The 25,275-nt window shown below is 39.0% G+C and overlaps 2 protein-coding genes across 5 annotated transcripts in view; one reads left to right on the forward strand and one right to left on the reverse strand.

The window, feature by feature from the left end:
- myo9aa (myosin IXAa) overlaps positions 1–21,409 on the reverse strand; it is a 99,870-nt gene extending 78,461 nt beyond the window's left edge. For all 4 annotated transcript variants that reach the window (XM_014999269.2, XM_014999271.2, XM_014999267.2 and 1 more), the window contains exon 1: positions 20,776–21,409. The gene's annotated coding sequence lies outside the window, so the exon portion shown is untranslated. The remainder of the gene's footprint in view (positions 1–20,775) is intronic.
- Positions 21,410–21,962: 553 nt separating this feature from the next.
- senp8 (SUMO peptidase family member, NEDD8 specific) lies at positions 21,963–24,945 on the forward strand. Its single transcript, XM_014999274.2, has 2 exons — positions 21,963–22,309; positions 23,509–24,945. Exon 2 carries the CDS (start codon positions 23,526–23,528, stop codon positions 24,189–24,191), a length of 666 nt encoding a protein of 221 aa, XP_014854760.2. The 5' UTR covers positions 21,963–22,309; positions 23,509–23,525; the 3' UTR covers positions 24,192–24,945.
- The last annotated feature ends 330 nt before the right edge of the window (positions 24,946–25,275 follow it).

Genomic DNA, 25,275 nt, shown 5'->3' on the forward strand with positions numbered 1-25,275 from the left:
CAGCTGTCTGACGTCTGTGCAGTTTGATTTACTTGTTGATGTTTGGGCAAATTAAAGATCAGCATAGGACTCCATTTAAAAAACAGGTGCAAAAAAGGTGTTTTAATGAAAAAAAGGATACTTTATATAAAAATGTACTTAGTCAGTAATTGTAATATTAAATAATTATTAAATAAAAGAAAAAATAAAACAAGTTGACTAAGTGTACTGAAAATAGTCTTAATTTTTTTTTTAAGTTTCAAGTTGCAAATACCTGACATTAACTTCATTAACATTTAGATTCTCTGAAAGATTTCATAAAGTTTTTTCATACTTTATTAAAGAAACCGACCTTTGACCTCTGTAACCATAACAATGGTATCCGAAACCAGTGTTTTGTTGACACATTATCCACAGCTTAGCCTCAGACTACGACAAGATGACCTGAGCTTGAAAATCTGCATCTGAACGAACCACAGAACTTGTAGAACAAGGTTCTCTGGATAGATTAAGCCAAATGACACAAATCTGGCCTTAATGAACAGCAGCACAAACATTCCATCACAGCTGTCAAGGAAGCCAGAGGGAAGTTGATTTTGGCATGATTTCTAGCAAAAGGATCCAAGCACCTTACCTTAAGCCATGAAGCAAAAAAAAAAAAAAAAAAAAAAAAAGCATCTTATTGACGGTGCTTCAAGCTGTGCTATAATCGTGTAAAAATGGCAAATATGAAGAGCAGAGTGAGAAAAAGAAGAAATATTCTGAGGTAGGACATCATGTCACCTGATGGCCGAGTCTACCCACCAAAAGGTTTGGTGTAGATAAGTGGGAGGTTTGGGCCCTGAAGGAAGAAACAAAGCAGACGGAGCACAGCTAGAGGAAACCTACTGAGGCCTCTCCCCCGTTGCCTTTCTCCTCACACAACTGAACCAGAAACAGATCCATTTACATGACATGAATGGTTAGCGTTAAGGCACCACAGGCGAGTTATCTGATCTGAAATCAGCGAGGGCAGATTTTCTTCCCTCTCCCCATTTCCCTCAAGACGCAGCAGATCAGGGCAGATACAATCTCAACATACCAGAAATAAGCAATGCTGGATTTCACATGAGGTAAATATTGGATTTGCAGATCACACAAGAGGAGAGTTCCTGCTTTGAGGCATTGTTAAAGTTAAACTTGGGTCAGATGCTATCACTGTTAAACACAAGGCTGGGGACAATTATCAGAAGTTGGATTAGAGGCTTAGCGCGACCTTTACCATGAGCAAACGACGGAAACAGCAGCTGATATTTACCCATTATAAAATTCAACACAAAAAATGTTCAAGAACAATGTGAAAAGTTTAGAGTTGCTTATGTAAAATACAGCCACAGAGTCACTCTTTAAAAAAATGCTGTTGGTGAATGCAAGGCTTTCTCATGCACAACAGGTTTTTGTGCTTTTTGGTTGAACTGGTGAGGTTAATATGGAAAACCATCAAGATCAGAGCAAATCGCAGGCAGAAAGGTTGTGGATCCTGATTGGCTCAGACCATTTAGACCAGGGGTCTGCAACCTTTGACTCTGGAAACATGGATGGATCTCACAATGGATCTGACCTTTGGCTAAAATGATAAAGAGCCAGATAACCAGGCAGGTTTCCAGCATTTTATTTTTATGGAATAATGGCATTGGATTTCCACAACAGAATGACACTAACAGTACAAGTAATATTTTACATCTATGTTTTCTTTTATTTTAAAGCTTACAAATGGAATAAAACAGGTAGCTGTTCAAAAATCACATCTGCAATAGTAGATATTTGTGAAAATTACTCATCGACTATTTTTATAAAATCATTGGACAATAGTGGCTCTAAATAACTTATTTAGCGGGGCAAAGGAAAAGTGGCTCTCTTGATCACAAAGGTTGCATATCCCCAGAGAAGACTGATAAAATAGTTTTAAATCATGCATTGGCTGGTAATTCAACAGACTTTAAATGATACTTTTTTGTCAATCCAAGGTCTGTCTCTTGATTATGGGCCCTGGAGTTAATGGGTTGTGCTTTGAGGTTTGACACCTATTAATTATGTTTTACAATCTTATGTTAAGGTGCGAAAGGACATAACTTGAGTCAACATTGCTTTGTTGACCGAATCAACGAGGAGTTTTAGTTGGGCTGACTAACATCGCAGAGCAACAAATGTATTTAAGAGCCCTTCTTCTGAACCTAATTGTACCCTTAGTCATTGTCCTACCCATAAACATGCACAATATTCAGTAGGTGTTCAATCATAGCATTTGTTTCCCATGTGTAATTTGTTAGGTTTCTCTTGGCAAAATCAAAGTGGTGTTCAGAGTCTGTATATTATTATTATGGGATGTTGTAGAAAAAGGTGCACATGTCTGAAAGACTGGTTAGTTCAGTTTCCATGGGTCATGACTTTGTATGTCAACCAAAACAAGGTTTTGTGTTGGGTTTTTTTCTACACCGAGTATAAATTCAACATGAGCTGTTTTGAAATTTTTTAGACAGGGGAGAGGGGGAAAAAAGACATTGTTTAGTTACAATATACATCAAATCATCCAGTTGTCAGCATGCCTGTTGCTAAAATAAACAGCCACCTGTAAGCTTGCTACCAAGGAAGCCTGCCTGACTGATTCAATGTTTTAGATATTCAGGCTCCATGCATTGCCTTACAAAGGGAAGACCAGCAAGAACAAACACTCTGAACAAAGAGATACCACACAGTCATTAAATGCATCTTATCTTCTTCTTTTTTGGCATCTTCACAGTGTTATACACATGTAACCCTAGGTGCAATGTTGCTTACAAACTTGTAAACAGTTTGTTTAAGAGATACTGCTGGAAAAAGGACGAGGAAGATTCTGCATTCTTTTTGTAATCTGAGCATCATCGGTGAAGCCTTGTTGGACACTTGCAGTGAAGTGCAACAATCTGTCTGACTCCTCAATGCCAGCCATTGTTGCACCGGTGTTAAGGATCGAGTTTGGTCAGCTTTCTATAATATGAGGTCATCCTTCTGAAAACTGGAAGACTGTCACTGACATCACTCTCTGTGTGAGTGTGTGTGTGCACTCAAGAGTTCGTAGTAAAACAAACTCACATGTCATCTTCAAGTTTCTAAGGTATCGTTTGTGATTACAAGCTTTAACAATGCCATTTATTAGCTACGTGCCAGGAGACTACACTGCCAGATCTCAGTGTTAAGCAGTCAGTTATGTTGTAAAAAAAATCTCAGTTTAGTTTCTGAGGTTTTATTTATTTCACTTCTATAAACCAGCCACTGAGGGAGTACCAGCCCACAATTTGGATAAATTGGTTGTGACAGCAAGGACATTCAACAAAAACTAGACCGAAGAGGCTGTTCACCAAAAGGAAACTAAACAAACAGTAACAGCACTAAACACTTTTAGCACCAGATTTGTTAATGAAACTGAACTACAGCCAGGGACGTTGTGAAAGGTCTAGAAAAGAATAATGTAGTTATTGCAATGTATTAAGTTTTTTTTTTTTTTTTTTTAATTGATCAATCATTTTGAATGATGGCGCTAAAGAATTAAATGCTTCTGTTAGAACTTGTGAGGAAGTTTCTCATTAGTGTAAAACTAACGGCAAGTAGTGTTTTATTGCTTAAGTTCATGTGCAACTTTCACTGTGAATGAAAATCTAATTGACTGTCTTTAAAAAGTCAATTTTGATACATAAAAAAGAACAAGAAATGAGGAGAAGACCAATTTTCATTGAATACAACTACCACAGTTGGTTGCCCTGTTGCCTTGCAGGAAGACAATCCTGTGTTGATATCTCAACCTGTGGTCTTTCTGCATGCAGTTTGCATATTCTCCCTCCGTTTGTGTGGGTTCTCTGGGTACTCCAGCTTCCTCCCGTAGCACACATCACTGAGTGCGCTGAAAGCAACAGCTGTCTATCTCACGTTACTCCAGTATCATGTTGAATCACGTTCAGACATCAACTTGGTTGAGATTCAGACTAATTTAATTTTTGAGGAGTCATTTTGCCAGAGTCTTGTGTTGTCTATAGTGAAGACAGGCAGGTGCAATCCAAACATTTTTCGTATTTTTAGTCTTTATTCACAGCTGCCAGCATGTGATAGTTAAAGTGAGAGATCAGTTTCACTGATATCCAAGTTTTAATCACTTCAAAGATTTTGTGTGTGTGTTTTTGTAAGTTTTAAACAACCAGGAAACAATGGTTTACATCTGATATACCACCTAAGACTGAATTTTGAAAGATGGAAAATAGCAAAGACAAAATTAACCGTGGGAAAACAAACGCAGAAGCTCACAGACAGGCAGGCAGGCTGGATCACAAGAATAGAGATGTTGGAAGACATCAGACAGAGACGGACAGAAATGATAGGATGTTAGTCTTCCGAAATGTGAGCTGTGGGAATGTGAGAGCAAGAAGCAGGGAGGACGGGAGGAAAGAGAGAATTCTAACAGCCAGTCTGGCATCAATTTGGACAGAGGACAATGAAGCGCTAAGCACTCATATTGCTGAGTAATTAGTCTGACAAAGCCTTTATGATTATTTAATACAGTGGAGGCTTTCCTGGCACTACGCCACCGTATGCCACAAGATGTTCCTGATAATTCATCCAACACAAGCTGAAACTGATTTTTGTCCAATTCACAAAACGCCAGCAGGACTTTTCTGGACCAGATGTGATGCATCTGCCTCACCACTACATGCAATCACTTTAGACGAGTACAACAATCAACCACAGACACCCAACTAAGACAGGACGCCTCTGACCCATCTGATCATGCTGGGGGAAGCGACTGAAGGCTGCAAGCACTGCACAATGTCTGGCTGGCTGGTGCATGTTATTCCTTTGCTCCTGCTTGACCTTGTTGATAAGCTGTAAAATCCCTTAGATAAATTAACAAAAGTGTGAGGAAAAAAACAACTAATTTCTAATTGTTAGATGATACTTTTGAGATGAAAACAGAGTGATACTGTTAAATTTGATATTGTTGGCTACACCTTTCCTACTAAGTAGAAACCAGTTTAATATCATTACAATGTATTAGTAGAGCTAGGCCTCATCGAGGCTAAGATTTTCTTTTGAAGTTCTAGAGTCAGGAAGAGAGGAACCAGAAGTATTAATCTGTTTTTCTGCACAACTATTTACCATAAACAATGAGATTGTTGTTAGTGATTTTATTAGCTGCAGTGGTAGTAACACTTTACGAAATTTCACTCATGAACACACTGACTTTCATCAACACTTGGAGCATCACCCACTAAAAGACAAGGTTTGCAGTGTCTTAGGGCAGAGTACACATACAAAGAAATCTAGAAATCCAGGATATATTCAATCTGCAAACATTTTCACATGACAGACTTGTCATGTGAAAATGACACTTCAAGTGCCATCAGGAAAAGAGATTATTCTTGACAGAATAACCTGGTTATTTAGTATATTCAGGTTATCAGGTGACCCTCCCCTTTGGGCAAATGATATCAATGACTATTGACCTGACCAACTACAGCAACCTCTGATCATAACACTCCCTCCACAGGCTTGTACAGTAGGCACAAGGGTTACCTGTCTTTTTGTCCTGATGAGCACATCACTCAGAAATAGGGCAAATCTAGAATCAACAACCACATAACCCTCTTGCGTTGCTCCAAAGTCCAAGCTTTGTGCTCCCAGATGTAAGCCTTTTTTGCTGATTGGGTTTACTGAGCTGTAGTTGGAAACAAATTAACAAGTTAAATAGACAAACTAAGCTATTCTGAAGACTGCATACCTCCAGCTAAAAGATATCTGACGTGGTAATAGGCTGCCCGAGGCAGAAAACTACTCAAGTCAATCCCTAACAAAAAGAAATGTTTCTGCTCGTTGCTACGGAGACCGAAACATTTGGCTACATTTAATGTTTAACGCTCTTTGGTGGTTTGCCTTCACTTTGTGTCTGCAGCGACAAGTTTGACATGAAGAGTTTCATAACCTATCAAAACCCCAAAGTATTTCATAACAATGGCTTTTCCACTCACAGAGACTGTAGTGCATATACACAAGAAAAACACGAGAAACGTGGGAGTTTTCAGTTTTAACAAAACAAGAAAAAGAAAAAAAAATGAATCTGAATTTTAATTATTTATCTAGTAGATCATTGATAATCACATTGATAAATTGTTTGATTACAATTTCTGGTGGATCTCTAGCATACAGTGAATGGTATGATAATATTAATGGTCATATTATCATGACTGTTTATTCAGACTAACTCCCACAAATACTTCTGGTATTTGTGGGAGTTAGTCATTTTCCCACGAATATTTCAGATATGCTCTGCAAAAAGAAAAAAAAAAAAATCCATGAACAGGTGAATTTTTCACGATTAATCTGTATGAATTTTCACGAAAAATTCCCAAATAGGTGACTCCATGAATTCTAAACCACAGGGTCCACTATATACATATAAACTCATACCGACCACTCAAAGCCATTTAGACTGTTGCCACGTTCACCCAGTCACACTCACTGACCAGCTTGGAGTTAAGTGCATTGCTCTTACACGTTGACATGAGGCAGAATGAAGTCGTAATGTCATCGTGCAACTTTCAGATTGCATGATGATTACTCTTCCCATTGAGTCACAGTTTCCCACAGTACTGTACCATATTCAAAAATAAACTGGAAGCCATGCCTTACAGTATCATATAGAATTGTTTAACCTCTAAAGAAAAAAAAAAGAAAAAAAAAAAGCAGATTTGACTTTTTTGTACTGCATAAATATTAATCTCAAACTGCTTACAGCAGATAATTAAAATCCAGTCACAGTTTTTAGGTATCACCAAGAACCCCTGATGACTAGCAGCAACAAGTCTGTGCTTGGATCACTGTCCGCACCGTAATTAAAAATGACTGCAGGCCTCTTAGCGGAGCAGCGGATATCTGAGGCAGGTCATTCTGAACAGGGGCGCCCGGGCCGGCGGAGACTCCCTCCGCATTCCTCTGGCCAAACGTCAGCAGGTGACACACTACCAGCATGAAAATATGACATGGGAGGAAGTGCCAAAGGCGCTTGCTAAACTACGAGGCTGTCTTTTCTACGCAGGCTCCAATCATTGTTATTGCCTGAAGAAAGATGAGGGAGAAAACAGAGGAAGGAAATCAACTGAGTGCAGCTGAAGTCCCAAGGACAACACGGGAGGAAAACACAGATTTCTGGTTTGAATCGACAGATCAACAATAAACCTAGGCGCAGAGCGAGATCTTGTGGGTCAAACTTTTGCAATTCAATTTTAGAAAACAAATTATACTGGTAAAACGCAAACTGAAAGAGCAAAGTTTAGTCATAAGCTCTTACATAACTGGTGGATTTATTTCAGCAACCCCTTACACAAATCCAAACGGGTCTGAAAGAAACACAAACACTCAGGTTAAAATATCCCTTTCCTTCTTCTGTAAACCTGACTTTTTGTAACAATTTTCTAATTTATTATGCTCCCACTTTGCCAAATTGTGAAAAATAATTTTTAAACTGCTAGATTAAAGCAGCCACCGGCTATTTTAAAAGTTAAAAATGTGGAGTTTGCACAAAAAACACAGCTGAAAGTAAACAGCACCACTCCTCTGTTGTTACCATGGAGATTTCCACTTCCCATGTCCACTCCCAGGACAACAACAGCAGCCATGGGTGAAACAGGAAGTGTTTGCACCGTGGGGGCTTCAACAATACGACATCATCATGCTGATGTTGAATAAAGTTTATGTTTTTACCTCAACGATTAAGGTTTTAACTTTCTCTCCAAGAAAGTCAAATGTGTTTGTCAGAACAAACTGTGCCATAAATGATGTGTCCATGTGTACCAAACTGATCGACACAAATATGTGTATCATTAAAATACTTTGTTAAATTATTTAAGTAATTATTTTGACACAAACGTTTATTTCCATTAATTTCAGTGAGTAGAGCTTGCAGAAAAAGAAAACGCAAACTTCAGTCTCAGAAAAGGAAACAATTGCATAAAATTTTTAACACACATTGTTGTTGCTTACACAATCACAGGAAAGACCGATTACTTGACAGTTGTCCAAAACACAGTCATTGAAAACCTGCAAAAGGAGGGTGAGCCACAAAAAAACAAATCTGAAAATGTTTACCGCTCACAGAGTGCTGTAACCAAGAATATTAATGGAAAGATGGGAATAAAAATAAATAAATAAATAAATAAATAGAATGGTACTGGTCCTATGAAGGTACTAGAGAAAACACCAAAGTAAACACAATTTTCTCCCATGCAATATATTACAGTCCTGGTCAGCCTGCTCAGTGAAGGCAGTTACACTTATTCTGTTCTGACCAGAAAGACAAGTTTAGCCGTTTGGAAACATTTCTGGTCATGAAACGGAAAGTTACTTTATTATGGTAACTCTGTTTTAAAAGTATAGTTGACAAGCTACATGTAGTAAGTCTGTCAAGCTGCTGACTGCAGGCTAGCTTCCTGAACAGATAGCCTGACTAATTAGCCACCTACTATTAGTTTGTTACACTTTAAGTGTTACTGTGTGAAGAAGAAAGTAGCAGAGTGTATTTTTTTGCACAAGTAAACATATTTACTCAAAAACTACCTCTAAATTTAGCAATTCATTCAAAGTCTGCGTATCAAAATTAAACTTAACCACCAAGATTAGCAATATATTGCTTCAATTGCACTGACTTTTTTCCCATTTATTTGTAATCTAGAAAATAAGATATTATAGGGCCAGTGAGGAATGATAATAGACTATTCTGTTCTCAACTTACCATCACCACTTTTTTCCCCAACATATCCTTTTCAGTGCCACTTAGCAATTTTGGTTTCCCAAATTACAAAAAAAAAGAAAAAGTATAGTAGAAACTGTGGTTTAGGCTGAAATGTTGAACCTAAAACAAGCTTTTTGATTTCGGCTCACCTCACGCTTATGTTTAATTGTTGTAGTGAATGGAAAAATGTTTTCCCTTTCAAACTCCCTTTTAGCTCTGGAAACATCAATATGACACAGTCATTTGGCTGATAGAATGGGAAAGTGCACCACCCTGCAATAAAGTTTTCCAGCAGACGGAGGGCATCAACAATTACTCTTTGGACACGTATTTTTTTATGTTTAAAGGTTCCCTGGAAGTTAAATGGAAAAAGTGGTTATACTTCTGTTTTAAAAGATGCCAGCAAAAACCTGGACTTCATGTATCTGCCTTACATATACATGTAAAATGTAAAAAGCCAAGCTACATATGCAGAATCTGATATGAACGTCCAAAGAAAGAAAGGAGGCCAGAGGCAGAATTCCAGCGGGAGCAGCTGGGTTGCATTAATCTGAGCTGATCACAGTCACTCGAGACGGTGGAGCCACAGCATGTTTCAGAAGCATCCCAGAGGTGGCTCTCTGCACGACTAAAAATACACAAAGTCTCCTTTTTGCAGATGCTGTGTCAAGCTGTACTGAGCGGTAAACTGGACTGGAAGTCAGACAGAAACAAACAAAAAACCATGGGATGAAAATACATGGGATCGACAATGATGTACCAAATGCTACGTGTTTAATGAATCAAGATTTTCCAAGCATGGCCTCATGTAAGGGAATGGCAACAGAGAATATTAACTTGAAGGACAGGTGCAGGTAGAAGTTCATATGCACAAAAATTACTTCTTTGTTTTTTAGTCTTATAGTGCATTACCTGTTATCTTTCCACTGTGGAATGTTATAAAAGTCAAAAATTCATTGATTTTTTAAAAAACAAGCATTTCTTGTCTAAGTGATAGGATAGACAGAAAGAATAATTTTCTTCCAAAGAAATCATTAACAGGAGTGGGTGGCTGTCCAAAATGAACCCGGGTAGAGGTCAAGAAAGGCCCAGAGCAACATCGAAAGAACTGCAAGTTCTTTGGATCAATTGCACTGACTTTTTTTGGTGAAGTTAGAAGTTAACTTCACCATCATAACTTCACCATTGGTGAAGTTAATGGTCATAACTTCACCATTAGAAAAAAACTTGACAAAAATGACCTGAGTTGCAAGATCAAAACCACTGCTGAGCAAAAGGAACATGAATGCTCGTCCATTTTGCCAGAAGACAGGTTGATGATCCCCAAAACTTGCAGCTAAGAGAAACTCAAGGTTTAGGGGACAATATTTTTTTTCCACACAAGGCAATTTAGATTTAGGTTTGGATTAGTTGTCCCTTTCATTAAAAAAATAAATAAAAAACTTTATTTAAACACTGAATTCTATGATATTTCTGTCTTGTATTTATCTGTGGATCTGACACATTTATGTGACAAAGGAATCACAAAAGGGGGCAATACTTTCTCACCACTTTTACAGATTCTGATTGATATCATTCATTCAGATTATGCAGAATTCACGTCCGGTTCATGAAGACATTTGATCCAGTTAAAAACTTTCAGTAATCTCTAAAATATCAATGACCAGCAGTCAAAATACCAGAGTTTTGTCAAAAAAACAAACTAGAAAACATACCGGGAGGCACTGAGATTAGAATAGATTCTACGTTAAAATAAATCAAGTCTTTCACAGCTTACTCAGCACAGCTAATATTGGCTATAGTTGCTCATAAAATGCCTCATTATCACAAAGTAAGGTGTGAACAAGGAGGTCGCCGTCAAAGAAAGCAGGTACACGTGTCATTATCAAGGTCAAGACATTAATCATCTTTTGGAGCAAAGCGATAAAATAACAAACCTCTAATCCAAGCAACACACACAGCAAGCGCAGTGCACACTTTTCAGGTCGTCAGCTGATGGTAATGACAGGACATCTAGCGTAAGACTGGGTCTGAGCTGCAGAATTATCCCGAGCACATCTGTTTAGCGTATTAGGGGGAAAAGTATCCCGACCTGTAATTACAGGGGCGCGCTACAGAGGCTCTCGCCGTCTTCTCTGAGGATGGGGGATGACTTGCCGTCTTTCTGCCCTCAGCAGATCGGAGGCCGTTTGAAATCTGAGCCTGGTGGTTCAGCCGGAGCCGCAGCCCACGGAGAGACAGGGTGAGCTGCTGTGCAATGATAACGCAAATTTGGCTGCCTGCCTCAAAGGGGAGGATGACAGAAGATGTTGGTGAGAATATGTAGTGAAGGAACAGATAGAGTGAAAATCTGATGGTTTATTTTACATAATCTGCCTACAGGAGGATCCAGTGGAGAAAAGCTGCACTTGAACCACACATATGGTGGAAATCTTTCAAATAGACATTTTAAAACGATATCCAGGTGTTGAGAGTTTATTGCAAGATCTTTTCTTTGAAGATTGCCTCCTTAGATTGAACACCCTCTGACAACTCCAGACACAAGCAAGGTATTGTTTTATTTAGCCTGACTTCTCTTGTTTATGCATTGAGCCATTGCACCAGCAAAGTGTGAAAAAGAGACAAGAGTTTGTAGACAAGACAAGGCAAGTAATAAGCCTCCAGCAATGAACAATATAGTTCATCTTTCCATTGTTCTAATGAAAAAGACAAAACAGCTATGTGGACTTTACTTTAATAATACATACCTAAGCATTAATGTAATGATACCCCATAACAACCATGTACCTGATTGCAAAAGCCCTTAAAATATATTATTTCATACTTAACAGGACAAAATGTTTAACTGGCTCAAAAAGGTATGAGTATATTTGCAAGACTTTCCATAGATTACTTTAGAATACAATCTAATGTTGAATACACTTAAAGAGTTGCACATAAGGATACTCCAACAAATTATTAATTACATAACCTTCAAATGCTAAAAACATTCCACAGCTGCAAACCTGCTGCCAATGTAGGTCTACTTGTTGAGTTCACGTCTTTATTCAGCTAAAGCAGATCAATAATCCACAGAAACAGGCGTATTGCAGAAACTCCTTAACCCTCTTTCCGAACAATACTTTATTGTCTCAGCTGAGAAGGTCAGAACAGCCCAACCCTTCACATTAAGTCCTGCTGAGCTCACACTAGCTTGAACTCTCCACTTGCACAGTTAAATCAGCTGGATGTCTCACATTGCTCACCTGTTCAAAATCCACCACAAAACATAGATCAAAATTATTAACTACACTTTGTTAGAAACTTGATTTACAGACAGGATGAGGACACAATCCAAAGGTATTCCCAATCCAAATGGGAAATACAATCTCTCCAGCAGATTCTGGGCCTACCCTCTGGTCTCTCTCCTCCAGTCGGAGATACCAGATAAACCTTAAAGGGAGGCTCACTGGAGGTATTCCAATCAGATCCCTGAATCACCTAAACCGGTTCCTTTCGATGTGGAAGAGAAGGGAATCTAATTCGAACTCCTCCGAGATGATAATTAAGCTGCTTGTGTCCTGGATATCACTATTCTAATAATGATTTATATCTCAAGACCACATGTGAGGGTTGGAATGTAGACAGACCGGAGAACTAAGATTCTTCCTACTTGGTTCAGCTCTTTCTATGGCAGACTATGCCTGCAACACTGTAGAGTGTAGACAAGGCCAAACTCTATCGACCCATCTTGGTACGAACAAGACACAAGACACTCAAACTTCAGTACTTGAGGCAGAGACTCACTCCCAATCAAAAGGGAACAAACAATCCACCTTGAACTTTTGACTTTGAGCAGCTGATTCTTATCACGACTGCTTTACACTCAGCTACGAATGGCTCCAGTGTATGCTGATGGTTGGGGCTTGAAAACACCTGGAGAATTAAGTCACCTAAAGAGTTGAGATGAAACCCTCAGGTTCCCAACCCAGAGGAAACTATCTCCATAACTAAAGCTGGAGATTCTGTCCTTGAACACCACAAGCAGGATATGAGACGAGAGGCAGCCAGAGTTTAATCTACATTAGTAACAAGCTTGACTTTGTGCAAAGGATGCAGTCACAGTTCTTGTTCTGGAGGGAAAAGAAACTGCAGCTCCATATTCTATTGAGGGTCAAGGACAAGTTACACAGGAGACACTGTTGTGACTCTCCACTTTAAAATGTAGCAGGACAACCGAACTCCCATCACCTGTGAAGCAGTTCCTTATGGGTAATGATCTGGTCTATCGTTTCACATCCAGGACAAACATCACAAGTTAATCTAACAGATAACTGGTCAGAAACTCCTTTTCAACACACTGGAGTAAGCTTTCCCAGGGACACATACATAACATAACCTTTGGTCCTCTATCTTAAATTGGGACTACAACTCCAGTCTGGAAATCTCCAAGAGTTGCCCCATAACTCCATGCAACATTAGAGAGGTGTCCTCCCTTTTTGCCTAGCGCATGCAGTGTGAGGAGTTGAGGTCGTGTTTGTCAGAGCTGGTTTGGCAGGGAAGGGCTGGGGTCTGCACCCCCATTCCCAATATCAAATAAACAAACTGGTTAAATAATTTAATCCAATTTCACTAGAATTTGAAAAACCTCAAATTTAACCTCTAAAAATCCTATATTATCAGCTCATTTACGGCACTAACTAGACATTAGATGAGGCAGGAGAGCAATGCCTGCCATTATTGAGCCCAACATAAGGCCAAATTCAAAATCCATCTTATCAAGGCTTGCTTACTATCAGTTTCTTTCAGTTATCTCCACTCTTCTTCCCCTTTTTGCCTCATTCTGAGAGAAAACAGACTACTGTGGACTGCCAGAATTTCTAATAGATAAAGCCAACAGAGCAATGGTGAAGGAAAAACTCTAAACCATCGCAGACATTAACCTCAATGCATCATCCCATTTCCTCAAAACTTTGATGTCTTATGCTATTCGGCATAGGTGTAAAAAAAACAACAACAAAAAAAAAACACAGGTAACACTTTATTTGAAGGGGGGTGAATAAGACTGTCATGACACTTTTCATAAACATGACATAACACCAAATCATTACTGTTTAAACTTTACCTTTAATAACATAAAGTTACCTAATTTTTAAAGTGCAATCAGTAATTATTTTATAACAAATTTATATCAGTAATGATTTATTGATTAATGTCAAGTTGTCATAACAAAGACATTTTGAATAATGTCAACTTTGTATTAAAAGTGTCATAATTTACCGAATGACGCTTTATGACAACAGTCATAAATATTCATGAAGGCTTATTCATGTTCATGACAGGTGTTATGTCATGTTTATGACAGTGTCATGTCAGTCTTATTCACCCCCTTCAAATAAAGTGTTACCAAAACACATTTTTTGTCAAAGTGGTTTTTGGTTAAACATGCAGTTTCTTATTTTTATTTTCCTACATGTAAATAAACAAAAATTGAACAGACAATGTGAGTGGTCTCATGGCGGGACTGTTTAACAAATGAGCAGCATTGTCCACCACAACACAGCAGCACATGCCTGGGGATTAACCATGGGCCATGTCATGTTTGTGCCGAGAGGCTGCAGGGGGGCCAGCAGCTTTGTCACCACTGTAACATAACACACAGAAATTCAGCAAAACATAGCTTTGGTTTCAGGGAACATCTGAATGAGCAGCTGACATTTAACCCATTAAACACCATGCACATCTGCTGCTTACCAATAATTTCAAAACAGACCTTGTACAAGGCCTTGCAAAAGTATTCATACCTTTTTACCTCCTTGTTTTATGTGGAGACGAGCTCTGTACAACTAATACGTAAATGGAAGGAAAAAGGCCCAAATCTACATTTGCACATGTCAACCTATTCTGACAACTATTCCAAAACGTAGTCAAGAGACCCAAGGTAACCCTGGAGAAGCTGGAAAAATTCATAGCAGCTAAACCACAGAAATGCTCACTTTCCAACCTGACAGAGCATGAGCAAAGCAGAAATAGAAAAAGAAAGATGGGCTTCTGGATTTGCTAATTCAGGACTGAAGTAATATATAACTATACATATGAACTGCAGAATGTGTTTGTACTTTTGTAGAGCACTGAATTTGACCCTTTACGGTGTTGTATACTCTCATTAAGACGAAACATGTGCACCCCACACAAATAGCAGTGTGAACCTGCCCATCAAAATATTGTTAAGAGTGGTTTCTTTTTATTTTTAAGCAATTAGGTCTCTAAACAACAATTTGGTTACATTTAGATTTAGGAAGAACAAAGCAAAGCATTTTCTGCTCCATGTTTTCCTCCAACCGTTGTTAGCAGCCACAGTGAGTTAATGAGGGGAAATGCAAAATGTGAGGAAGCCTGTGAGGCCAAAGTCTCCCTCAAATAATGGCCTGCTGAAGAAAGGGGAGCTTTGTGCAGCAACACAAGCAGGTTCCTCTTTAATGACTTCATGGCATGCCAATCACTTACGCCATACAACCCCATCATGCAGCCACACCACCATTCAGAGACATCCCCATCATGTGAGCAAAACGACATGTGATCTTAACCAAAGCCTCTCACCCCCCCCCATAAAAAAAAAAAAGTTCAGAAAGTAACAGGTTGGGGATGAAGATGGGGTTATTTTACTGAATTGGTAACAGGTTGTTTACTGCCTCCGTTTACAAGAGAACAACAAACTGCTATAATCATAAATTCAATGTTTAGACCGGTGCTGGTCACTCTGCCCTTTTAAAATGTTGAAGTACTTTTGAAGATTTGCTTATTTAATGGATTATTTTTTTCAGAGCCGACTACTACAAGACCTTTGGCATTTGTTAATACCACTTAGATTTAACAGAATTTTCCATAATAGGATAGAACAGAAAGGAAGGATCTTTGGTTACACACCTTTGTGCACCTAATGTAGATGTCTGTCAATGTGTGAGATCTCTAGTTCTACAACAGTCTCATGCACGGGGAGGGAGACATTATTATAATGTTATTGTAGCTAGAGTTCTTCTGTCTTCAAGCACTGGTTGAAGAGAGCATCCAAGAATAGCAATGGCCTGATGAAATGTTGTCATGAACGTCTACAATCAGAAGGTTGATCATAGTTATCTTATGGTCAATCTTCACTGGGCAAACAGGGATCTGGACCACATTTTTATTAAGCCTCCCAGAGTCATAAGAGACAGGGTCACTTAGAACCCATGAGTTTTTCCTCTGTGTGCGGTCCAGGGGGTCATACTGACCCTGTGTGCGCTTTCACAAGGTTTTTGTGTGTGGTTTCGGAAACAGGCTGATGGGACAACCCCCCTGCTTCCCAGCTGTCCGTGAACTATGATGAGTTCCTCCTGAGCATCGTGCTAAAACAGCTGGAGGGTTAATGTTCATCAACTATTAATCAAATAATTTAACCAGCAAAAGAAATAACCTGACAAAATAGGGGTGGTCATTTAACAAATAGTTTATCATTCATCGTAGTCATAAGAATTTTGATTTGTTGTCAATATAAATTGCAATTAATGTTCAGTGTTACTCCCTTTTCTTTTTAGTTACATATAAAAGGAGCAACAAATAGTTCTTAACATCACATTTATCATGATTATAATAGTACCACAAAATATTGTGATAAAATTATAAGTCCATATTGTCCATCCCATGGTAAGATATGGTTCACTGCATGGGTACAATCTAGTTTGCTTACAAGCACAAAGTAAACTTAAGCTTACTTTGTTTTGTTTTTTTGTTTTGTTTTTTTTGGCAAATTCAAGAAAAGCATGAATTTGGCAAAAGGGCAATTTGCAGAGATTTACCACAACAGCTGCAGTCCTTTATACTTAAAGAAAATACTTTAAAAAATGTTACTAAACAGTTTTGAGAATTTGTACTTTTATAAGGCTTGGAAAACATTTCAGTGACATTTTCAGCTTCAAAGACATCCGGTTTGTTCATTCACCGTGAGGCCACACATCAGGTCTGACAGGGTGGCAGGAGATAATGTAAGAGGTGACAAAACCTGAAACTATTTTATTGTTTCACGAAAGCAGTTTTTACTCATGACTAATACTGCTCACAACTTCTCTTAAAGTGATAGCATGCAGTACTTAATACGTCATAGTTCTGTCGGTCACGGCTGTGAAAGAAGCGGAAAGAGACAAACTGACTCCATACGCAATATTTGTATTTCATGCCTGATGAAACAGAACATTAACATTGATAGTCTGTAAACAATAAAATATCTGAAAGAGTCACAGTCTGCCAACACTAATCTATTACCATAACAATTAGCATGCAAAGCAAGCCATGGGCATGAAAACAAGTGAATTATCACTTTTTTCCGCACGTTTAGATTACGGTTTAATTGTGCTCCTTCAATCTAACCACCAGCCTAATAGGAGCTTGTATTTGGGTCATCACTGCAGTTTGTTTGATGAAAAGTTGCCTCACTATGCTTAACTCTCTATGTTTCTCTATAAAAATTACGTTTAAAATAATTTCTACCTAATTAGGCAAACAGGAGATTTCATCCAAACGTTATGGAAGACATCAGCTCACTATTGTACAGATGTCAAAACTTCAGGACAAACAGAAATGTTGTAATTAAAAACATTATCACTCAAGTGTGGTTGGATGAAACTGCAAGGTTTCTGTGACATACAGAAGTTTAATGATTAACATTTCATAGTTTTACTGACTTTTCTTATGAAAAGTCCATAAAAGTTTATGCAAGAGTTTGTTGGCGATGGACTCAACATTTCTGATTGATAGCCCACTTTGTTCTCACTTTTTTCCTGGGAGAGAGGCCTTCAATTATACAAGGGGGGAAAAAATCATCCCCAAAGTGCTTCTTGTTACTAAAAGTTGCTCTTGAAGCAGGTTTTGATCCAATTCTTTATTTATTGCGGCGTGCTTAAACAAAATTAAGGTTGAGCTTTTACTGTTGGTCCTTTTTCCAGATGTCCCAAACAATAAGAAGAGAGTGTCACTCAAAAAAAAATGACTTGACCCCAGTCCTTCTCAATCCAATCCTAAATCTCCTGCAGAATCGCTTACTCAAATCCTCAAGTCCAAGTGGTTGCTGGACTTGCCTGTCAAACTCTTTGGACGCAAGGAGACGAAGCATGGTTTCAAACAGTTCTCTCTTTAAATACGACTGCTCTACTCTTCTAACTCAGTGAGAATACCAGCTACTCTGTCCTGGTTTACAACTTCCCCTGAGCCAATGATGAGATCATTAAAATTATGCTGCAGCAGGTCAATTTGAGCAAATTAGATTTGTAAGGTCAAGTTAACTCTCATTACCTTCGTAATTAATTGCACTTCAAACAATTAATTGCAATAAAAACTAAAGCAGTAAAGTTTGTGAAAAACAAGATTTCTGTCCGTCTGAAAAACCTTTAGGTGCAATAATAGGATGAACCAGAAGACAGAAGTTTGGGTTGATTTCACACCTGATAGTCCTGTAGACTCAGTTTGATTGGTGACCAAAACTGCAATATTTGCTGTATTATTTTCAGCAGGTGTGTTGGCTTCACACTGCAATGTGTCAAACGATCCAAACCCTTGAAAAACCTGTTCCCATCTCGCCTGTGGTGGCACAGCACCAAGAACTGTAGAAGGAAATGACAAGAAAACCTCTGAAGATAACATGAGCGCAACTTCCTTCTTCAGAAAACGTAAAAAACAAAAATGTAGTGGGTTCAGATTTTAGCGGTTGTAGGATTTCTCTTTTGTCGCTGGTAAAAAGAAAACCACAAGCCATTTCCCCTGCTGGTGCTAGATTTGCATGTTTGTTTTGGTTATATTTGTCCAGAATATCCTACACTATAGTCCACTTCCTGCTTATGGAATGGTATCTAGTCCGCTTGACATTCACATATACAGCTGAACAGTTCACCAAGAGAACCGAGAGCCAGGTTTTTAGGCAAACCAAATTTCATTTTTTTGGTCCGCATCAGAGTTCAATTGCGTATGCAAATCTCCCCAAACCAAAAGCACTTTGTAGGCAAACGATCTAGAGTTCGATTAAAGCGGACTAAGCAAAGCTGGTGTGAATACATCCTTGGAAATAACTGCTTTTTTTATACAACAACTTGATCTATTCAACTTTTAGCATCAGATGATCAAACTAACTCACTCTACCTCTGTGTCTCCTCATTGAAGTCCAAGCCATTCAAACTTTTGCTGTGCTGAAACCAATACACTTATGTTGCAAAAATTAAAATGCACACAATCCATTCAAGTTTTAAACAGAGAACTTTTTTTTAAAAAAAGAAAAAGTTCATCTTCATTCATCAAGCATATCCTCTGGAGAATGCTTGAGAACATTTCTACAAAATTGCGAGGATTTTGCTCCAGGCAGAAAAAACCCCCCAACATTCTCCATCAACATTTATCTCCTGCAGAGACTCAAAGAGTTATCCAATATCCCAAACTCTTGCTCTCCCCAGTGGCGTCTGTCGTATCTCTGCGCACACCACCGACGTGATAGAAAACTATGGCCAGTCCCTTTAGAAATAGCAGAGCCAGGGGTCTGTGGGGTATCAGATGTCAACGGGGAACCAGTTGCTGGAGTCTGAGTCCAGCTCATGCTCACAGCAGCTGTGTCTTCTCAGAGCCCACATTCCTGCAGGACAGACCCACTCTGCTCTCGTCACCTGCACCCATCTAAACAGCATGCAGAGGAACTTCAAGGGAGAGGAGAGAGGTTTACTGTACAGGCGGCTGCTTGTTTTTTGTTTCCCGGTTAGGAAACTATTTAATAAATAATAAAGCAGTTCTCTTTTCTGACTAAAAAGAAATGAAAAAACATGGGGTGGGTCTCTTCTTTCACATATTCAATCAGAAATCAAGCCATGTAGCTAGTGATGGGCCAATAAATAACCTTTTTCTCCTCCCTTATTCAGATCTGATCAGTGATTAACTGGTCAAATGGTTATTTTTTCCCCCTAATCATTACATGAATCACCTACTTTGATGCATGTTTGTTAGTTTAAATAGAGTTATATAAAAATAGAGCAGATATGCTGTAATGCACAGATTGCAATTCCTTCATTTTGGAATGGACTCAAAACCTTTTTTCCCCCTCCTGTACTTTCTCGTCCTTATGAAGAAAGAAAAACATCAACTAAGAAGTAGTCACGATTGGATTTGGAAGTACATATTACACACTCAGAAACTGAACAGGCTAGAAAAAACCTAATGTTTATATGAATATTAAAAACGAGATCAAATGTGATGCACTGAACGCCCTGCTCGGATGCAGGGTGTTTTGCGTCTGCTGTCGTCTCCCTCCATTGACAGTCTGCACGGCGCAGCCATGATTCAGCATCTTCTTCACCTCGTCAGACCTCACTTTACAGTTCCAGCTGCTCTGCAGAAAGAGTCGCTTACACTGTGCTATAAAGCTGCACCGTCTGACCTCTACTAAATAATACATGTAAGCACTGCCCATCCCACCACATTGCAGGCAAAAACTAAAAAAGGTAAAGAGAGGGGGAAAAAGCAGCACACTCCTCCCTACCGGGTCTCAAGGACCCTGGATGATGTAGCAGTTCGGTTTTGTTATTAATTAGCTCTGTGCAATAAAGTTGTCAGCTTTATGTATCCGTTTTTCCATCTCGACTACAAACGACTGTCCAGATGTGCACGGTTGCAAAACTGGGATGCGTAATGATGCAAACAAGCATGTGGACAATCTCGATCAATCCCGTGTTTAAGGCTTAATCTGCTGCCCAGGGATGCAAAGCGAGCAGTCTGTAGCAACAGACAACTTGTTACATTGCTCACATCTCACAAACACACACACACGCCTTTAATTGTGACTAATCATTTAATAATAAGTTCTCCCTTACACACACACCCAAAACGAATGACAGCTGAAAACAATGTTTCAAATGAGTGCAGATGAGAAGAACAAGTTTGTCACAAAGACTGAGCAGTGATTCAATAGATTGTAGAGGCTATTTCCAGCCCACCATCAAACAACTAAACATCTTTCTTACCTCCAGGCGTGTGTTGAAGTTAACTCAAAGCCAGTCTTGAGCTCCCCTTTTCTAGTCAGGCTAAGCTGCACAGTTACGCACACTTGTGGTCCCGCAAAGTGACTAAGTCTCTATTTTAATTCTCTGCATTCCCGCTGAATTGAGGAGTTTTTATTCCTTCTTTTGCCCACCGCATGCCGACAAAACTCCTCGAAATTTCAAGCTCACGGCGAACACCTTTTGCATTCCTCTTCTCCCTTGTTTTTTGTTTTTTTTTTTTTTATCCAAGCGCGTTTGTAGTTAGAATGCAATTTAAAACGCAGCTTTCCGCGGCTCACTCGCTGAGAACTCCGCTTTGCCTTTTACTAATCAGTGCGGCCACACTGAGGCGCGTCCCCGCGGCTTATGGGCGGAGGGAGATATCCCAAAGGGAGGACGAACTATATGAACTACGAACCAGAGCGCGCTCCAAACGCGGAGTGATGATGCGTTCAAATCACCTCGGGTGTTCCATCCTCAGTGTAGGGAATAGCGCCACGTAACTGCGTTTAAGTTTGGAAAAAAGAAGAAAGAATGGAAAAAAGAAAGAAAACATATCAGACTAATTCTGATAAACAATGCAGTGTGATTCTATGCATTCACACACAAAAGGAAAATTTATACAATGGAATGTTGTTAAGTCCTTCTACTGTGTTTCTGTTTTAATAAGAAACAGAGCACCAGAAGTGTAAATAAAAGGAAATAAATAAATACCTATATAGAAAATTTGTGAAAGTTATTAATCACCTGGTTATATAAAGGAAGCAATCACCACAAGTGGTACACTTACTGCAGTACAACTTGCATATATATATATATATATATATATATATATATATATATATATATATATATATATATATATATATATATATATATATATATATATATAAGCATGTTTCTTTGGTTGTTTACCACTTTAAATGAAGAGAAATATACCACTTTTCTCTCGTATCAATAACAATAGCTTGCATCTCAAAAACAGGCAATTTACACGTTTTTTTCTTCTCATTTTTACCAGGCTTTTATTAAGTTTATTTATTTATTGATTGATTGATCTTAAATCATCTCCCAAAAATGAAACTTCTGATTATCCAGGACAGCTCGAACACACCATGACAACAGGAAGTAAATAAAATGTAACACGGTCGCGAAGGAGCCAATGAAACACCCCGTGTTTCAAATAAACGATAACTGAACTATATGAGTCAATTTTAAGTTTATTTAGGGTTTCAGTTAACGGGTTTTATATAGTTGAGAGATCTGTAATCTCATTTTGTGTTACACAAGTATCAAAAAGAAGCATTATTAAATTTTTATTGCGTACGTGCGCTGTCAAAAACGGTTACCCTCTGAGTTACTCCACTATCCGGATCCCCGGATGTACAGCGCCAATCGGATGTGAGCTTCTGATTCTGTCTTCCCAACTGTCCAGATGCGGCTTATGATAGCCAGAGCAATGAGGGACAACAGTGCAGTTTTCATGCTGTTCATTGTTTGAATGTGTCTTTCAAAGGTAGGGACATTAAACGAACCCTGCATGTTGTAATTTGTCACTTTGTGGTGTATATGTTCTGTAGGTTGTAGTTAGTTATTTAGCTTCGTGAGGTGGTGAAGGTAGCGGTTGGCTAGCTAGTGCTAACATTCGACTGTGTTGGCTGTTAGCTGCCTGCCATCAGAAAATGAACTAAACGCAATGCAGCAATACGACACTTTGCTGCGAGTTTATGACCCAGCAGACACTGATGTAACCTCGTCAAACACCAAGGTCTGCTTATAAAATTAGTTACTTTTTTAACAAAAACTCAAATAAACGAATCAAGCCAGCCCCTTTTAGATGCTGGATCAATGTGCGTTGGTTTTTGTAAAGTTTATTTAGCTAAACTTAAGGCTTTGAAATTACACAAGTTTAATGCAGCCTCAGTCATGTTCATTACTTTTGTTGATATTTAGAATCACTCACTGAATATCAACACCTCAGCATAGCTATTAGTTCAGGAACTTAATATTTTTTTCTATGATTTTTATTTTTATTTTGCAACTTTTCAAACGGCATGGACAATAAGAATAAGATCAAATTATACCTGGGTCATGTATGGAGAACAAAAGTTAAGATAGCTACTGCTTTTTAAGACCATAAATTATGGTGTAATTATTGTACCTCTACTTACATTTAAACCTGTAAAAGTTGTGGAAAAAACAAAACAAACATTAAATGCCGTAATTGAGCCAAAATGTTGTTTTACTGTTAAAAACAATAAACATCCATTGTTGAAACTAAAATCTGACCTATTTTTGGGAGGAAGCAACACAGATTGACAGAACAGTAAAAAGTCTGTGTTGATTCCTCCCATAAATAGGTCAGATTTTTAAATTAATAGAATAGTCAACAGTTTTCAAGAAGTAGGAAAATCAATTCTGGTAGCGATACAATTTCTTTCAAAACAGCAACTATTTTTATCTAAATTTGATCAGAATTTTCTATTATTTTTAGTTGCTAAGTATGTTGAAAATCAACCCAAATAGAATCCATTTTAGTTTCAACAATGGATGTTCATTGTTTTTTAACGGTAAAACAACATTTTGGCTCAACTACTGCATTTTTACAAGTAAATAAACATTTACTTCAACTGATAAAAATGGAGAACATTTAAAGAAGGTGGTTTGCTGAACATTGCATACCAATAAAAAAAGTTTTATTCTTTCTTTTTTCAGACTGACACCGCCAAAGGATGGATCCTGTAGTGCTGAGCTACCAGGACAGCCTGCTGCGGCGCTCCGACGTGTCCTTACTGGAGGGCCCCTACTGGCTCAACGACCAGGTCATCGGTTTTGCCTTCGAATACTTTGCCAACGAGCGCTTCAGAGTCCTGGGCGAAGCAGCCATCTTCATTAGCCCAGAGGTCACCCAGTTCATCAAGTGCGCCTCCTGTCCTGACGAGCTGGCCCTCTTCCTGGAGCCGCTGGATCTCCCGTCCCGCCGCTGGGTCTTCCTGGCCGTCAACGACAACTCCAACCAGACAGCCGGCGGCTCTCACTGGAGCCTCCTGCTCTACCGCCGCAGCTCCAATCACTTCGCGCACTATGACTCTCAGAACGGCAGCAACTCGCTGCACGCGCGGCGCATCGCCAGCAAGCTGGAGCCCTTCCTCGGCGCCGGCAGGAAGGCGCTGTTCGTGGAGGAGCCGTGCCCGTCGCAGCAGAACAGCTACGACTGCGGCATGTACGTCATCTGCATCGCCGAGGCCTTGTGTGAGAAGGTCAGGCTGGAGGGCTCACCCCGCCTCCCTGTGCAAATCATCACCCCAGCCTACATCACCCAGAAGCGGGCCGAGTGGTGCAGACTGATCCAGAGTCTGGCTCAGAACGACCTCTGCTGCTCCCTGTCTTTCACCTAGCTCGTATGCTAGAACAGCGCCCCCTTTCCTTCCCTCTCCCCCGCCACCGTATCTACTGCTGGAGAAACAGAATGCACTCCCCACATACCAGTATATAACTACATATTTATTATATTTCCCTGACAGTCAAAGTTTAAACATGAAGAGGCGGTGTGATGTTTTTCCAGTGTATATGCACAGCAATGTACCGTATGTAAACGACACCAGCATGCCTATAAACCTAAAAACGTGTACATGCTTTGTGAGCTTGGAGAATGTGGAACAGGAAGCACTGAATCTTTTCTCTTGTTTGGTGTGCAGCGAATGTAGAAATGTTTACACAGATCATTGCTCAGGGTCATTTTAAATGAACTGAATTGACTATAAGAATGTGAATACGAACTCTGGCTCCTGCATCTTGTCTCGTTGTAATTGTGCTCCCGTTTTTGTTTTTGTTCTTTTTTTTCCAGCAGTTTCAACAGCATTTCTGTCTCTACACCTGATGTAGATGTCGGACAGAAGCATTTTGTGCCACTGAGTGTGTGTCTGTGTTGTTTTTTTTTTTTTTTGGAACAAAGGGCAATGTTGAGTGGAGGAATGTATGTTATGTTCCCCAATAGTATCTCACATGCAGTCTGATCTGATAAGTGTGGCAGTCGTCACATTTTTGTGGACAGAAAAGGCGCTGTAAAAATCGCTCTGTGGTTTTTATTTGACATGCCAGCTGCCTATTTTTTTCTTTGTTTCTGTTATTAAAACTTGTTTGGCTGCAGAATGATCTGACTTAAATTCAGTTTTTGTTTTAAATGTTTCCCAATGAATAGCCTTATGCTTTAAGTTTAGTAGCGTTTGTTGATGCTGATAAACACATTCTGAGTCTTGACAAACAACAAAAAGTTCACATTCATTTCAACAATTGATTTTATTTCAATTCTAAAACTGAGTCTTAATTTCAATAATTTATTCCTATAGATTTTGGTGGTCATTGCTGACAGCTAACGAAAATTAAAAATTCATCGAAATATCGCAATAAATCAGATTTTTTAAATAATTTTTAATCTAGAAATGTTGAGATGTTAAGTGTATCCACTTCTGCCCCATTTTC

This window comes from Poecilia mexicana, unplaced genomic scaffold, assembly GCF_051168715.1.
Source record: "Poecilia mexicana isolate PSO_F unplaced genomic scaffold, ASM5116871v1 scaffold_3, whole genome shotgun sequence".
Classification (NCBI taxonomy): Eukaryota; Metazoa; Chordata; class Actinopteri; order Cyprinodontiformes; family Poeciliidae; genus Poecilia; species Poecilia mexicana.

What these genes read in the sequence shown, in the direction of transcription:
- senp8 (XM_014999274.2), top strand. Translation starts at nt 23,526, where the DNA reads ATGGATCCTGTAGTGCTGAGCTACCAGGACAGCCTGCTGCGGCGCTCC.